A 16,812-nucleotide genomic window follows, 5' to 3' on the forward strand; every position below is an offset into this window, starting at 1 on the left:
CTTCGCCCAGCAGGTTGTGGCAACATGTTTCAGTATTTTTCCACGGTCAGCCAGAGGGCCGATGTTTCCCTCGTATATCCCTAAAATCTATGGATATATTGAATTTCTTGTGTTCCACATGTAGAGATTTCATGTGCTCCGCCCCCCCAACTCCTGCTTCAGTACAACTGGCATCCCTGTGGGGCCCCCTATTGGCCCCCAGGGCGTTGGGAAGGTTACGCTCATATCCGTCTGCTGACACGTCCGCCTGTCGGCACGCGGTGTGTTGCGTAACGCGACGTCTGGTTCGTGGCCTGTTCCATGGGTCTGTTCCCATATGTAACGTCGTAGTGAAACGACTGAAGGGGAACGTCTAGGTTACGTACGTAACCCTCGTTCCCTGAAGGAGGGAACGGAGACGTTACATCCCCTGCCACGACCTGACGTCGCGCTGACGCCGGGCTGCAGCTCGGCTCCTCAGCAAAAGCCTGAATGAGTGGTTGCACGCCGCCTTCTTATATACCCGTATATACGGGGGAGTGGCTCGGCATGCAAATACCACTCGCCAATGTTCATGAATGTTCATTGGCCTTTTGAATAAGGCTTGGAGATGATTGGACTCTCAAGCGAGTTCCCATATGTAACGTCTCCGTTCCCTCCTTCAGGGAACGAGGGTTACGTACGTAACCTAGACGTTTTTTTTTGTTTGAATATATTTTAAAATGTAATTTATTTGTATGATCAAAGCTAAATATTCAGCATCATTACTCCAGTCTTCAGTGTCACATGATCCTTCAGAAATTATTGTAATATTCTGATTTGCTGTGTAAGAAACATTATTATTAGTATTTTTTTTTACACAATATACCATTCAAAAGCTTGAAGTCAGTATTTTTATTTTTTGGGGAAATAAATTAATACTTTTATTTAGCAAGGATGCTTTAAATTGATCAAAAGTGATGAAAAAGACATTTATAATCTTACAAACGATTTCTAATTTAAATAAATGTTGTTCTTCTGAACTTTCTGTTCATCAAAGAATCTTGAAAAAAATCTACTCAGTTGTTTTCAACATAATAATAAAAATAATAATAATAATTGTTTTTTGAGTGGGAAGTCAGAATATTAGAATGACTTCTTAAGGATCATGTGACTGGAGTAATGATGCTAGAAAGTCAGCTTTGAAATTTGAAAATATATTCAAATAGAAGCAGTTATTTTAAATAGTAAAAATATTTACAAATTTTACTGTTTTTTTGTTGTTGTACTTTGGATCAAATAAATGCAGGCTTGGTGGGCAGAAGAGACATAAAAACAAAAAAAACTTACTGTTCAAAAACTTTTGACTGGTAGTGTATTTCTTTTATTTTGTTGTGGTGACAGAATAAAAAACGGGGTGAACTGTGAATGCTTTATGATGTTCTTTTGACATCAGCAGCTCTGAATATCACAGACAAGGTTCTTACTATTCAATGGTTTATTTTTCTCGTTTGCAGCCATAATGGCATCTTTGTTCACTATCACTAGACAGAACTGCAGTATGTTGTTGTGTTGGGGTATCTGTGTGATGTAGTGCTGTGCTTGAGCACATGTAGTGTGTGGTGTTAATCTTTGGTGCTTTCATTAGTGCTGCTAAAGGGAGGCTGTGAGATGTTACATGTGACAGTTGTTTCTCTCTTTGTTTCTCGCTCTTTCCTGTAATCTGTATATTGTTGTTTTCTTATAAGAATCACATGCTACAAAACATCTGTGCACAAGGGGTGTTAACAGTGTGTATATACTGTGTGTTTTCTTGACACATCTGTCTGCATATGAATTTTGTGTATGCACGTTAATGCATTTACTAGCAGGAAGGCCTGTAGAATGTAAAGAGAGTCTTTGGTTTCCTCTCCTTTCTGATTAACTGACCATGAACACAGCTAATTACTGAATTAAAGAGCGTGTAACGAGCAGAGAGTGTGTCCGATCTGGCAGCTTGGGAGAAACATATGCCACAGAGCTCATGTAACCTGGACAAACACGTACAGCTTAAAACAGACAGATGTCTCTGTCAGTAAAAAGGTTTAGTTTACTTAGGTGTACACTGTCGCTATGGCTTTCACTCCTGATGAGTAAAATACCTCTGTGCTGATATTAATATTCTGTCAGATATATAATCTGCACTGGAAGAAAATAAATAAATAAAAAAAAAATTGAATAAAATAAATACATAAATCAGTTAAATCCTACAAGTGAGTTTAGGCATCACAACACATAAAACTGTCATTTTAATGTTGTTATTAAATTCTTAGCATTTTTAGAGATCAAAGTGGTGTTAAATGATGGAAAAGGCAAAATCTGTTCTATATATATATATATTAACAAATACTTTTATACAGCAAGGAGGCATTAAATTAATTGAAAGTGAAACTAAAAACATGTATAATGTTTTTAAAATGTATAATTTTATATATATTAACGAATACTTTTATACAGCAAGGAGGCATTAAATTAATTAAAAGTGAAACTAAAAACATGTATAATGTTTTATTCATTAAAGAATCCTGAAAAAAATATTTTCCGAAAAGGCTGCTGAAAATTCAGCTTGTTAATGTTTTTTTTTTTTTTTTTTTGCAGTTAACACAAACTGTTAACACCCCTGCCCCACCAAAAAAAAATCAGACAATAAAAATAAAAAAATCCATATTAATAAAAATCTTATTAAAGAGATAGTTTACCCAAAAATTAAAAAAAGAAAATGGGAAAAAAATATATTAAAGCTACTTTTTGTAATATCTATTTCATTTATTTCTGATTTCGCAACACGATAATGGCTTTAAATGATTATTTTGTGGGTTATTATTATTATTTTTCAGTAAAAATCTGATGTGCAATTAATATGTGATTACTTTTATGAATTAATTGCCACATTGTGTAATTAATTAGATAAAAAAATTTAATTGATTGATTGGCCCTAATATATTATATAACGTGACGGTTAAACATAAACATGACGGTTCGGTACGGTACGTACCTCGGTTTTGACATCACGGTTCAGTATGAATTCAGTGCAGCAGGGGGAAAAATTAAACATCTTTTTTTTTTTTTTTTTATTAAACAGTGGTTTACTGAACAAGTTGCAAGTTGCATGTTAGAATTAACATTTTCTTAGTGATAAAAATCCACCTCAGCTTATGCTTTAAACTGCAGGGAGCCCTTTTATATCACTATGAGGTTACAATTAGCAACAGAGCCCAAACTTACATTTAATTACTATTTATTTTTAAATATAATAACACTCAACTGTATGCAAAAATGTAAATTGCACATAATGCAGTTTTTACATTAACTTGTAAATTATACAGTTTCTATTTGTTGTGGAAATATATTAAATTACACAGTGGCTGTCATAATGTCATCCATGTTATTTCGTGTTTTAAACTAGTAGTAAAGAGGAAGGAATGAACGCGTTCACTCGCGCTCCGCTCTGCCATTTGAACGGACCCCATTTACACTGCACAAGTCACTCCAAGAGATCGATCGGGCCACTCTGAACATCCCAGAAACGGCTCTCTGAGGTGTTTATACAGTGATCTGTCATGCCACATGAAAGATTGTCAAAACACCATTCATTGTTTGAATTTCCTGGGGAAAAATGCTGTATTTTTTTAGTGCATGTGAATTTTTGGTGCGAATATGTGTACTGTTACACACCTAATATATATAATAAGAATCGAGTTAGGGTTGAGGTAGTGTTTTATAATGGTACTGTAATATTCTCTGTTGATCTAATGTGATGTTAATAATAAAATTTGTTCAATTTGGAAATTTATTTGCATGTGTGTTTTGCAGCATGTGATGAGTGGACAGTTCTTCCAAATCCCAAGCTTCATCGTGATGTCAATCGTTTTGGGCACACAGCAGTTGTCAGCAATGGGTAAGTTCTTTATGGTCTCTTTCCATTTGTCGATACTGTCAGTACTGTATATGCACTCTGGTTATTTTTTTCCACTAAAGGCCATTAAGTTAAACAGCTCATGTTGTGTTGGAAAAATGTTAACTTGAATGTGTGACCTTATCCTTTCATTTCCTTTTGGAAAGATGTTTTGGCAAGACAAACAGTTTAAAATACAAACAGAAGAGGTCTGTGTTTTCTCTTCCCCTCAGCTCAATGTACGTTTTTGGTGGTTTCTCTGGTGTTATCCTGAACGATGTGTTGGTGTATAAACCTGCCAGCTGTGAGGCCTTCTTTAAGGTGGATCTTTGTCAGAGCTCTGGTCCTGGTGTTCGCTGTGTCTGGACTGAAGAACGCTGTGTACCCTGGGACTTCAGCTATGCTAATAACAGTGTGCCTGCCTCCTTCTGCCCTGCACGCACCAGTAAGAACCTATCATTTTAAAAGCTTATGTTCAAACACTTGCTACACAGAATTACTTTGTGGGCAATTATGGAGGTATTGTGACCTGTTTTAGAGGCATGTTTCATCATACATTCACACTGAATTTATTTCTGATTCGAAGGAGTCAGTGAAAGTGGGTCCTGTTTTACCCTGCAGGGGTTTATTTTGTGGTTGACTAAATTATTCCGCCTACTACTAAGGCATTTAACAAAAATATATTAATAAGTGGATGTGAAATATTGATCTGAATAGCATAGCATTGTAAGAAACAGTTGCCTAGAATGGCAGAAATAAAGTTAAGCAGTTTTTTAAGAATTATATACAAAAATCAATATACAAAAATATTTGACCACAGAATGGTGTGATTGACCGATCAGCATCAGTTTTTCCAAAGTGCTGTAGTTAAATGAGGTGCAAGACGATACTCTACCGTTTTTTTTTTTTTTTAAAGAAATTAATATTTGCATACATTATATACAAAAGTCAGGTAAAACTTTACAATAAGGTTAATCAGTTAACACTAGTTAACTCTTTTAGTTAACATGAACTAAGAATGGACACTACTTCTGCAGCATTTATTAATGTTAATGTTAATTTAAGAATTTACTAATGCATTATTAAAATCAAGTTGTGCTTGTTAACATTAGTTAATGCATTGTGAATTAACTAACAATGAGCAACTGTGTTTTCATTAACTAACATTAACTTTTGTGATTCTAAATTTATTTCTCCCACAGTTTTGACTTTTTGGGGAATTATGAGTTTTTTCTTGCAATTTCGAGTTTATATCTCACAATTTAGTTTTTCTCACAATTGTGACTTTTTTTTACCTCACAATTTTTTTTTTTTTTTTTCTCAGAATTTTGAGGTATAAACAATTGTGATGGGGGAAAACAGACTGACATGTTCCCAGAATTGTACGTTTATTTCTCACAATTCTGATTTAATAACTCACAATTGCAGTCACAATTACGATTTTTTTTTTTACTATATTTCTGAGAATTACAAGTGTATATTTTGCAATTCTTTTTTTTTTGCAACTGCAAGTTTATATCATGCAATACTGACTTTATAACTTGCAACTGCAAGTTTATATCACACAAATACTGAAGAAAAAAGTCAGAACTACGTGTTTATATCTTGCAATTTTGACTTAATTTTTCTGAATTTCAAGTTTATATATCACAATTCTGACTTTATAACTCGCAATTGCAAGTTTATACAGTGCCACATGATAATATTGGCATTCTTCGTAAATATGAGCAAAGGTGGCTGTGAAAATACATCTGCATCATTTATCTTTTTGATCTTTCTAAACTAAAGACTAAACTAACTAAAGATGTTACAAATCTGCCTGGAAGAGGATGTGTGTCTATATTGTCCTAATGCACGCTGAGGAGGAGAGTTTGAGTGGCCAAAGATTCTCCAAGGATCACAGCTGGAGAATTGCAGAGATTAGTTGAATCCTGGGGTCAGAAAGCATAAAAAATATATCAAAGAGCTCCTACATCACCACATGTTGTTCAAATGGGTTTCAAGAAAAAAAACTAACAAACAAACAAACTCCTGACTCATCCAAAAACAAATTCCAGCATATTCAGTTGTCAGACACGACTGGAACTTCAAATGGGACTGGCTTCTATGGTCAGATGAAACATAAAAAAGAGATTTCAGGGATAAAACAGGGATAAAAAGTACCCCATGCCCACGATTAAATATACTGCTGGAGTGTAGTGGGCCTATTTTTCTGCCATAGGTCCTGGATGTCTTGTTCAGATACATGGCATTGTGGATTCTATCAAATATCAACAGATAAAAAAATCTAAGCTTGGCTGCCTCTGTAAAAAATCTTATAATGAACCATGTTTGGATCTTCCATCAAGACAATGATCAAAAAGCAAACATCAAAATCAACACAAAATGTGTCACTGAGCACAAAAATGACATGGCTGTCTCAGTTCCCTGACCTGAACCCTGTAGAGAATTGGTGGGGTGAACTGAAAAGAAGCACCACCAACTTGGAGCTGTGAATCTGAAAGACATGGAGAGATTCTGGATGAAGAAATGGTCTCTTATCTCTTGTCGGTTGTTCTCCAAACTCATCAGGCATTATAGGAGAGTACTCAGAACTGTTATCTTAGGAAAAAGATGTTGCAGTAATTGGGTGCCATTAACTGTGACTACGTGAACTAGAGAAAAACATTTATTTATTCCCCCATTGTTCCATTGATTTACTTCAATGAAAGTTTAGAATTTCATACATTTTTTTGAATGATAGATCAAAAGGATAAACAATGCAGATTTGTTTTCACAGCCACCTTTGCTCATATTTTCAAAGGGTGCCAATATTAGTGGGCGACACTGTACCTCACAATTCTGAGAAAAGTCAGAATTGAAATATATGTAAACTTGCAATTGTGAGAAAAAAAGTCTGAATTGTGAGATACCTTTTTTATTATCTATTCAGTGACTGAAACAGGTTTCTATAGAAAACAGTTTTAAATTGTAAGAATATTTCAAAACATTACCGTTTTAAAAATTGAAATGTATTTTGATCAAATAAATGCAGCCTTGGTAAGCATAAAAAACTAGACGCCAAACATTTTAACAGTAGTATGTAATTTATGAGAAGTTTGTGACCATTACAAATGTTCACACACCCGTTCATCTTGTGGGAATATCTGTACACCTGGTTTGCTATCCCACATCACCATCCCGGTGTGGTGAAGTTCACTGTACATCTCATTCAGTTGGCTTTGTATGTCAAATGCACACCTGGAGAGTATTTTCCCTTCCCATAAATCCTCTGTCAGGAGATTATTGTTAAGACACATATAATCCTATTTACACTTGATACATTGGGAGGCTTATATGCAGCGCCAGTCGCATGTTCTGCTTTACCTTGATGGCGTACAGCCTGTTTTCCACTGGGTAAATCCTGCCTGACTGTGGAAATGCCTGCTGATAATTGACTGAACAAAAGGTCAGTCGGCGCATAATAATCTCATAGTGATGTAATTATGATGCCGATGAAACCAAACTCTGTATTGTGGATACAGATGTTTTTGTCTGTGGGCAAAAGCGGACCTGGGAGGATTACTGCAATTACCGCGTGGAGTTTGGAGTGCTATCAGGTGGATTGGACTTTAATTAAGTAATGGAATGACACACAAGTTCATGATGGATTATTCTGTATTGTGTGTGTCTCAGAGACCTGTAATCATGCAGTTTATCATTGCACGTAGGCACATCCTTATATACTGTACATAATAGTATCTAGACTTTATACTGTACTTTACTGTGGACTGTGTTTCTGATATTATTATGTATTGTGTACACATACACACACTACCATTTTAAAGTTTGAGATTGATGAGACTTTTTAATGTGTTTGAAAGAATAGTATCTCACCATCCTCACTGCATTTATTTAATCAAAATGTGCAAAACAATGACGTTGTGAAATATTATTACAATTGAAACGAACTGTTTTCTATGGAAGCCCGTTTCTGCCACTAAATAAATTTTTTTAAAAGGGTAATTGCGATTTTGTTTTTTATCTCACAATTCTGACTTTTTTTTCACAATTGCGAGTTTACATTTTGCAATTCGGACTCTTTTTTTTTTTTCCAGAATTGTGATATGTAAACTTACAATTGTGAGTTATAAAGTCAAATTGTGACTTTTTTTCTCAGAACTGCAAGTTTATATCTTGCAGTTCTGACTTTAACACACAACTGCGAAAACACAATTCTGAAAACAGTCTTTTACCCCCTCAAAATTGGACTTTATAACTTGCAGTTGCAAGTTTACATCTGGGTTGCGGTGCGAGGGAGACGGGAAGCGGGCGGATCCAAACGCATAGCTTTATTAAACAAAGACATGGTCAAATACAGGCAGGGCTGATCAGTGGCAAACCGATATATTCGGGCAAGACACGAGAGTGTTTAGTTACACAGGCGAGGGTAGATCAGTGGCGAACATAATCCAAAGGACGAGGAAAATGGGTAATACAAATAGACAGGCTAGAGTTTATTCAAGGGGCGAACAGAGTCCAAAATGACAAGGCAAAGGGTTAAATCCACGACAGGCGAGAAGTCCAGGGCAGGGTGAAGGCAGACAAGACGATATAACAAGGCGAGGAAACAAGACTAGAATGACTAGATACAGGAACAAGGCTTAACTAGACCTAGAAAATAACAAAGTGACTCCGTACAGTTGCTTACACTAGACGAGTGCTAAATGCAATACAATACTCTGCCCCTAGGAAGAGGAAGTACAAGGCTTATATAGAGTGCTTGATTGGTTACAGCTGTGTGTGTTATCAGTGCAATGAATGATGGGAAATGTAGTCCGGGGTGTGGTGCAACAGTCTGTGTAATGTGAAATGGCAGTAGGATGCACAGGCGACCTCTGGTGGCGGGCAGACCAGACAGGATTCGTGACAATCTCACAATTCTGTGGAGAAAAGAAAAAAAAAAAAATTGAGAGATACAAACTCGCAACTGTGAGAAAAAGAGTTATCTCGCAATTTACTTTATTTCTCGCAATAGGTTGTTTGCACATGACGTCATTGCTGTGGCGCAAAATGCAGCTGGAGGGCAGGAAGTGATATTTCTCCATAGGAATCACTAGCAGAAACTCAAAAATGCCTATGTTTTGTGTTGTTTATGGATGCTCAAATCGGTCAAAGCGAGAAACCACAAAATATCTTTTATCATGTATGAAAATGTGCTGTTCATAAGGGCGGAAAGGCAAGAATTGACTGAAAAGTGCAGGGAAAAGTGGCTTGTAAACCTCCGTCTGTGTTCAGGAGGAGAGTCGGATAATGTTTGTGTGTGCAAATGGTTAAGAAAATATATAATAATATGTTAATAAAGAAATATATGAATATATACAGGGTGAGACAGTCAGAATTCACCTAATGCTAAACACCACACGTAGACACAATGTAAGATATTATATTTGTAGTTCCGAGAGCGTCATTGATTATAACGGAACATTGTGAGATTGCAATAAATTGAAGTGAGTGACAGCTTTTTAGTGACTATATGGAAGCGCTATTTGCTCGCTTTCTATAATCAGTTCGGAATTTCAATAAAAGTTTCGCTTTATGTGCTGCTAACAGGACCAATAGCCACAAAACCCTGCGCATGCAGCGAACTTTCAGGAGTGACTGAAAAAGCAGAACGGATGAGATGGAGGAATGTCTGTACTGTACAAGAGAAACGTATAAACAGAAAATCACAACATATGTTGGATGTGATCCTTATGTTATGAAGAGGAGTGATTTTTCAACTAAATTGAAATAGCTGCCTCAGTTGCCTGTCAACGAGGCGGTGGAAATAAGCTGCGCAACTAAGCCTGATAGCAAACAAACTCTTTCGAAAGTGATTCCCACATTTATATGAAGGATGCAGGATATATGTCACTCCTAAAACTACTGCTGTACAGCGTTTTTGGCCATTGGTCCTGTTAGCAGCATGTAAAGCGAAATTTTTTTTCAAATTCTGAATTGATTATAGCCTAGAAAGCGAGCAAATAGCGCTTTCATATGGTCACTAAAAAGCTGTAACTCACTTCAATTTATCGCAATCTCACAAGGTTCAATTGTAATCAACTGCAAATATCATATCTTATTTGCATTGTATGTACGTGTGGCATTTAGCATTGAGTGAATTCTCACTGTCTCACCCTGTATCTATTTATATATTTCTTTATATCTTAATATTATTATATCTTTTAACCATTCGCACACACAAGCATTATCTGACTCTCCTCCTGACCGCAAACGCAGGTTTACAAGCCACTTTTCCCATTTTTTTTTTTCAGTCAATTTCTTGCCTTTTCCTCCTTATGAACAGCAAATGTGCATACACGATATGAAATACAATTTCTCGATTTGACCGATTTCCATAAACAACTGAAAACATAGTCATTTTGATATTCTGCTATTGATTCCCATGGAGAAAAATCACTTCCTGCCCTCCAGCTGCATTTCGCGCGTCCTCAAAATCACGTGATTGCAAACAACCTATTGTGAATTATGCAATTTTGAGAAAAAAAGTTTTTATATTTGTAATTCTGACTTTATAACTTGCAATTGCGAATTTATGTCCCACAGTTCTGACTTTATTTCTCAGAATTGTGAGTTTATATTTATATATTTATACTTTTTTCTCAAAATTGCATGATATGATGAACTCACAGTTGAATTAAGAAATAAAGTTAAACCCCTGATAAAAACAATAAAAAACCTTGCAATTCTGACATTTTTCTGAAAATTATGAGTTTGTATCTCGCAATTCAGAGAAAAATTGAAAAAAATCTGAATTGTGAAATAAAAAGTTGCAATTACCTTATTTTTATTTTTTTCAGTAGCAGAAATAGGCTTCTATAGTTTTTCTAGTTAAATATATATTTAAAATGTATTTCATTCATGTGATTTTTTTTTTTTTTTTTTTTTAGCATCAGCTAATCCAGTGTTCAATGTCACATGATCATTCAGAAATCATTCTAATATGCTGATTTGATGTTCAAGAAACATTTGTTATTGTTGCTTAATATTTTATTGTACAACCAGTGATACATTTTTCAGGATTCTTTGAATAAAAAGTTGGAAAGAACAGCATTTATTAAAAAAAAATTGTAACAGTTTAAAAGTCTGTACTGTCATAGTAATGTGATCTTGCTTAATACAAGTATTAATTCCTGGAAAAAAGAAAAAAAAAAATATATATATATATATATATATTCCTTCTTTTTCAGGAATTAATACTTTTATTGAGCAAGATCAAGATATAGCAAGATACATGTGTATATGTGTATATATATATATATATATATATATATATATATATATACAGTAAATAGTAAGATAAGTGTTCTTTGTTACTCATATATTTCTTTTCTCCCCTTCGTGTTCATTTTTCATTGTTTATTCTTTGAAACTGTTCCAGACAAAAGCCAGTTCCTGTGTGACCTCTCTTTCTGAGAAATAATGATGAAAACAAACCAACAAACAGAAAACATCCTCCCAAAAAGAAAAGAACAGGAACAGCCATTCTTATGTGTATGATGGTTATTCATAGTCTGAAATAAACAAATTCACACTCAGTACAAAAGTTTCTTCTCTGTCCTTGGCTCTTCCCCTCGATTCTGCGGTTTTAATTTTGCTGTGCCCTGTCCATGTCCACCTCCACTGTTCAACTTTAGCCCCTACCCATGTGTCATTGCACACACTCATTTTTCACCACAGTTGTGAAGCATTTCACCTTGAGAGCTCTGAGCTCTGAGTCAGACCTTCGTTACCTCCAATCTCCAATTTTATACTAATTAGATATTTTCCTTGTCTCTGTTTTTTAACCACAGATGCAGCTGATAAGCAATGTCAGCAGTTTTCAGACTGTGCTTCCTGTACGGCCAACACCAATGACTGCCAGTGGTGTGAAGACAAGAAATGCATCTCTTCTTCAAGCAACTGCACTGTGGTATGTCCAAACAGAGACACTGCTGTTAAAAAGATTTCAAAGCATTAACAGCAATTAAAATATGCTGTGTCATGTTTTGTCTGCGTTCAGCTTACAATTGAGCTTGCCCGCCACCCTCGAGGTCCCCTGTTCCTCAACCCTCCCCCTGCAATGCTTTCCGAGCACCAGCTCTCTGTTTGGAGACCCGGCATGCGCAAAAACGGCCAGGTATGCAGTAACAGAGCTTATAAATTGATTGATTGGCTTGGAGAATTAGCATCTCTAACTTCCTCATATAAATGTTCTAGAGATTTTCATGAAATTCTTGTTTAAAGGAGAAGTCCACTTCCAGAACAACAATTTACAAATAATTTACTCACCCCCTTGTCATCCAAGATGTTCATATCTTTCTGTCTTCAGTCGTAAAGAAATTGTTTTTTGAGGAAAGCTTTTCAGGTTTTTTCTTCATATAATGGACTTGATTGGTGCCCCGATTTTGAACTTCCAAAATGCAGTTTAAATGCAGCTTCAAAGGGCTCTAAATGATCCCAGCCGAGGAAGAACGGTCTTATCTAGCGGGTATGGGTCGTTCTTGAACGATTCGTTCATTTTGTGGCTCGGGAAGAACGAGTCGTCTCGGAGGAGTGATTCGTTCAGTCGTGTATGCGCAACATCCTATTAGGTTCTGTACTGGAATTAGTTCACCTGTTTCGAGGCTTCGGGTTTTTCGAGTCATTTGTTCATCTTATGGTGCTGTCACATGATGAACGAATGACTTGAACCCGAAAACTTGTCAGATAAGAGGTGAGGTGAGCTAATCATAGACTAAAGACCCAGGTAAACAATGAATTAATCTTTTCTGTTTCTTATAGCATCATAGTTTTGTCTTGTTTGTAGTGTGATCAACGTTTGTGTAAGCAGTAGATGTGTTAGGGAAGTAACACATAACATTTTGATTATATTTTGCTAAAATGAACGAAATGACTCGAAAAAAGATTTGACTCAAAGGTCAGAGTCGGTAAAATGATCCGAACTTCCCATCACTATTACGAATCACGTCTAAGTGTGCTTAAAAAGTATACAAATTTTTATTTTCCGAAAAAAATGACAGATCGTTTGCTAGATAAGACCCTTCTTCCTTGGCTGGGATCATTTAGAGCCCTTTAAAGCTGCATTTAAACTACATTTTGGAAGTTCAAAATCAGGGCACCAGTCAAGTCCATTATATGAAGAAAAATCCTGAAATGCTTTCCTCAAAAACCATAATTTCTTTACGACTGAAGACAGAAAGACATGAACATCTTGGATGACAAGGGGTAAGTAAATTATTTGTGAATTGTTGTTTTGGAAGTGGACTTCTCCTTTAAAAACAGCACAGTGTTGCACAGTAATATTCACATTAAAACAAGTCACATTAAAATATGTAACCAGAAGTTGTCTCTTGTTTTTCAGTCTGTGAAGAACTTTACCAAATGCAGTGTTCGAAGTGAGCAGGTTTGCAGCAAATTGGTGAACTGCAGGAGTTGCTCACTTAACATCAACTGTCAGTGGGAACCACAACAGCAGGAATGTCACGCTTTGCCTGGTGAGTTGAAGGATGGGTGGTTGGATAGACAGACTGTTGCATGTCCTTTAAAACAGTGATTAAAGTGCACATTTCTTCTGTGTAACTAACGTTTACAAGGTTATCAGTAAGATTTATAAAAAAATAAATAGATGGATTAATACTTTTATTCAACAATTCAGTTAAGTTGTTCAAAAGTGAGAGTGAAGACATCTGTAAGGCTACAAAAGCCTTCTATTTCAAATAAATGTTGTTCTTTTGCATTTCTATTTATCAAAGATTTTTGGAAAAAAGTGTTTTAACTGTTAAAATTATGAGAAATATTTCATGAGCACCAGTGACTTGAGCACAATACCAGACACTGAAGACTGGACTAATAGCTGCTGAAAATTCAGCTTTGCATCATGGGAATAAATTACATTTTAAATATAAATAGAAAGCAGTTATTTTAAGTTGTAATAATATTTTGTAATATTTTTATAACAGTATTGAAAGTGTGAAAAAAATGTCACAGCTGTCTCTTTAATGATCCTGGGCTCTGAAAACAGCACACCGAAGTGGTTCATAAGTGCTTTCTGTCTGCGATCATTTTGTGGATTCGGATTTATTGAAATCGGGATTGCAGACCTGATGATGTATGGGGAGCACAGTTTTGGAAAGGTTAGAAAAGTTAGAAAATATGAAATAGTTTTGAGCACTTTTAATTTAATGTGAGTTTTTGCATCTCGGATGCAGAAACAAAGGAAACACATTTCCACACTCTGAGGGCATCGCTACCTGATTTATTTGATCTGATCTAGTTTGAGAGCAGGAAGTGATGCAGTTGTTTGATGTATTATTAACATTCTTGTGTCTCCCTTGGGAAGAAATGTTTTCTTTCTATACTTTGTACCTATTCTCTGTATTTTCCAGAGAACACACATACACACACACACACTCGCAAATACTCACTGGTCATGTTAATATTTTTAACCTTTTGTATAAAGGAATTCACAGAATTTTAATTTATTCATTTTACGTCACCGCATTTCTTTGTAAAAACATTTTCAGGATCATAAAGCTTTTTGTTTGTTTTTCAGGATTCAATTAAAATATAAAATCCCATTAAATTTCATTGTGAACTCAGACTTTTGCAGCCCACTGTATATGTGCTGCATATTGTAAATTTTCTATAAGCAAACACTGAGTGACCCAGATGCTGAAACACACATTTTCTAGTGTAATTAAAAATAGGACTTAGCAATTTGCAAAAGTGAGTGTTTAATTAGTGTGTAAATAGCCATAATGCATGTACAGTTAAGGTCATAAATCTACATACATAGCATACCTTCTAGAATCTGCAAAATGTTAATTATTTTACCAAAAGAAGAGGGATCATGCAAAATGCATGTTATTTTTTATTTAGCACTGATCTGAATAAGATATTTCACATAAAAGACGTTTACATATAGTTCACAAGAAGAAATAATAGTTGTATTTATAAAAATGACCCCGTTCAAAAGTTTACATACACTTGATTCTTAATAGTGTGTTGTTACCTGAATGATCCACAGCTGTGTTTTTGTTTAGTGATAGTTGTTCGAGTCCCTTGTTTGTCCTGAACAGTTAAACTGCCTGCTGTTCTTCAGAAAAATCTTTCAGGTCCCACAAATTCTTTGGTTTTTCAGCATTTTTGAGTTTTGAACCCTTTCCAACAATGACTGTATGATGTTGAGATCCATCTGAGGTACTCATATGCAACTATTACAGAAGGTTCAAACACTCACTGATGCTTCAGAAGGAAAAACGATGCATTAAGAGCCGGGGCGTGAAAACAATTTGAATTTAAAGATCAGGGTAAATTTCACTTATTTTGTCTTCAGGGAAACATATATGTCCTGTAGCTTCTGAAGGCCAGTACTACATGAAAAAAAAAATTATATATTAAGACAAAAAGATTTACACATCTTCATTCTGTTCAAAAGTTGTCACCTCCTGGCTCTTAATGCATTGTGTTTCCTTCTGAAGCATCAGTGAGCATTTGAACCTTCTGTATTAGTTGCATATGAGCCCCTCAGTTGTCTTCAGTGTGAAAACATGGATCTCAAAATCATACAGTCATTTCTGGAAAGGGCTCAAAAACACAAAGATGCTGAAAAACCAAAGAATTTGTGGGACCTGAAGAATTTTTCTGAAGAACAGCAGGCAGGGACTCATAAACAGCTATCACTAAACAAACAAACAAAAAAAAATGTTTTGAATCATTCAGGTAACAACACAGTATTAAGAATCAACTGTATGCAAACTATTGAATGGGGTCATTTTTATAAATGTAACTACTATTTTCTTTTGTGGACTATATGCAAACGCTTTTATGTGAAATATCTTATTCAGGTCAGTGCTAAATAAAAAATAACATGCATTTTGTATGATCCTTTTTATTTTGGTAAAATAATTAACATTTTGCAGATTCTGCAGGGTGTATGTAAACTAATGACCTTAACTGTACATTCAGGATATGAGTTGGTCGTTCTTCTGCAGTCTCTCTGTGTCCCATGTCTGGATCTTCTCAAGGACGTGAGCCAGAAAGAAACTCATTGCTCAGCTGTCATATTTCTGACTGATAGTTCAATTTGTAAGCATACATACACACATAGACGAACATCTTTATCTGTAAAGGACATAAACTCTGTTGGCAAGATGTGTATATCCTAACTTGGACCTTTACAGCTTGATAGTACATCACATATGAGTTCTGACCTGGACCAGAAGGCCAGTTCCGAGTGCAGTAATTATTCAAGTTTGCGGAGCGATTTATCCATTCATGGATGAGCAGCCTGTCAAGAAACCCAGAGTTTATTGTTCTTTTTCTTCTTTCTTTATCACATAAAAGCCTTTATCTTTCAGTATAATCAGCTGCATTTTATAAAATATACCCTTGAAATGAAAGGAGATGGTTATTTTTATGCTATTTTTAGTGCTGGGTGTTTCATAATTGACTATGACCATGTGCTTTTTCTTTTGTTTTGCTTTTCAGGAATTTGAGGAGTCTGTCTGAGTGTGGGTGTTTGTGGTTAACCATTGTCACGGTTAATTATTCTTGTGCTGCTCACTATAATAAGTTCAAACCCCAAAGGGTAGCATGATCCTTCATTTTAAGATGTAGTTTAATTTATGCTTTTTAAAAAGCTTGGGGTCGATAAGTCTTTTTATTGTTTTTGAGTGAAGGCTCGCTAAGGGTGCATTTATGTGATCAAAAATAGAGTAAACACATCAATATTGTGAAATATAATTACAATTTAAAATAACAGTATTTAACAATTATATATTTTAAAATGTGATTTATTCTTGTGATGGCAAAGCTGAAGTTTCAGCAGCCATTGTGTCAGTATTCAGTGTCACATGATCCTTCAGAAATCATTCTAATATGCTGATTTGGTGCTT

The 16,812-nt window shown here is 35.3% G+C and overlaps 1 protein-coding gene across 2 annotated transcripts in view; it reads left to right on the forward strand.

Moving 5' to 3' along the window:
* Positions 1 to 16,812, forward strand: part of atrnl1a (attractin-like 1a) — a 318,119-nt gene that overhangs the window by 91,055 nt on the left and 210,252 nt on the right. Inside the window, exons 11-15 of one of the 2 annotated variants that reach the window (XM_051126139.1) lie at positions 3,811 to 3,895; positions 4,126 to 4,337; positions 11,728 to 11,846; positions 11,937 to 12,053; positions 13,278 to 13,410. In XM_051126139.1, coding sequence (XP_050982096.1) covers positions 3,811 to 3,895; positions 4,126 to 4,337; positions 11,728 to 11,846; positions 11,937 to 12,053; positions 13,278 to 13,410 — 666 coding nt within the window. The remainder of the gene's footprint in view (positions 1 to 3,810; positions 3,896 to 4,125; positions 4,338 to 11,727; positions 11,847 to 11,936; positions 12,054 to 13,277; positions 13,411 to 16,812) is intronic. The other variant, XM_051126138.1, reaches the window with a different exon arrangement.

Source organism: Labeo rohita, chromosome 13 (genome assembly GCF_022985175.1).
Source record: "Labeo rohita strain BAU-BD-2019 chromosome 13, IGBB_LRoh.1.0, whole genome shotgun sequence".
Lineage (NCBI taxonomy): Eukaryota > Metazoa > Chordata > Actinopteri > Cypriniformes > Cyprinidae > Labeo > Labeo rohita.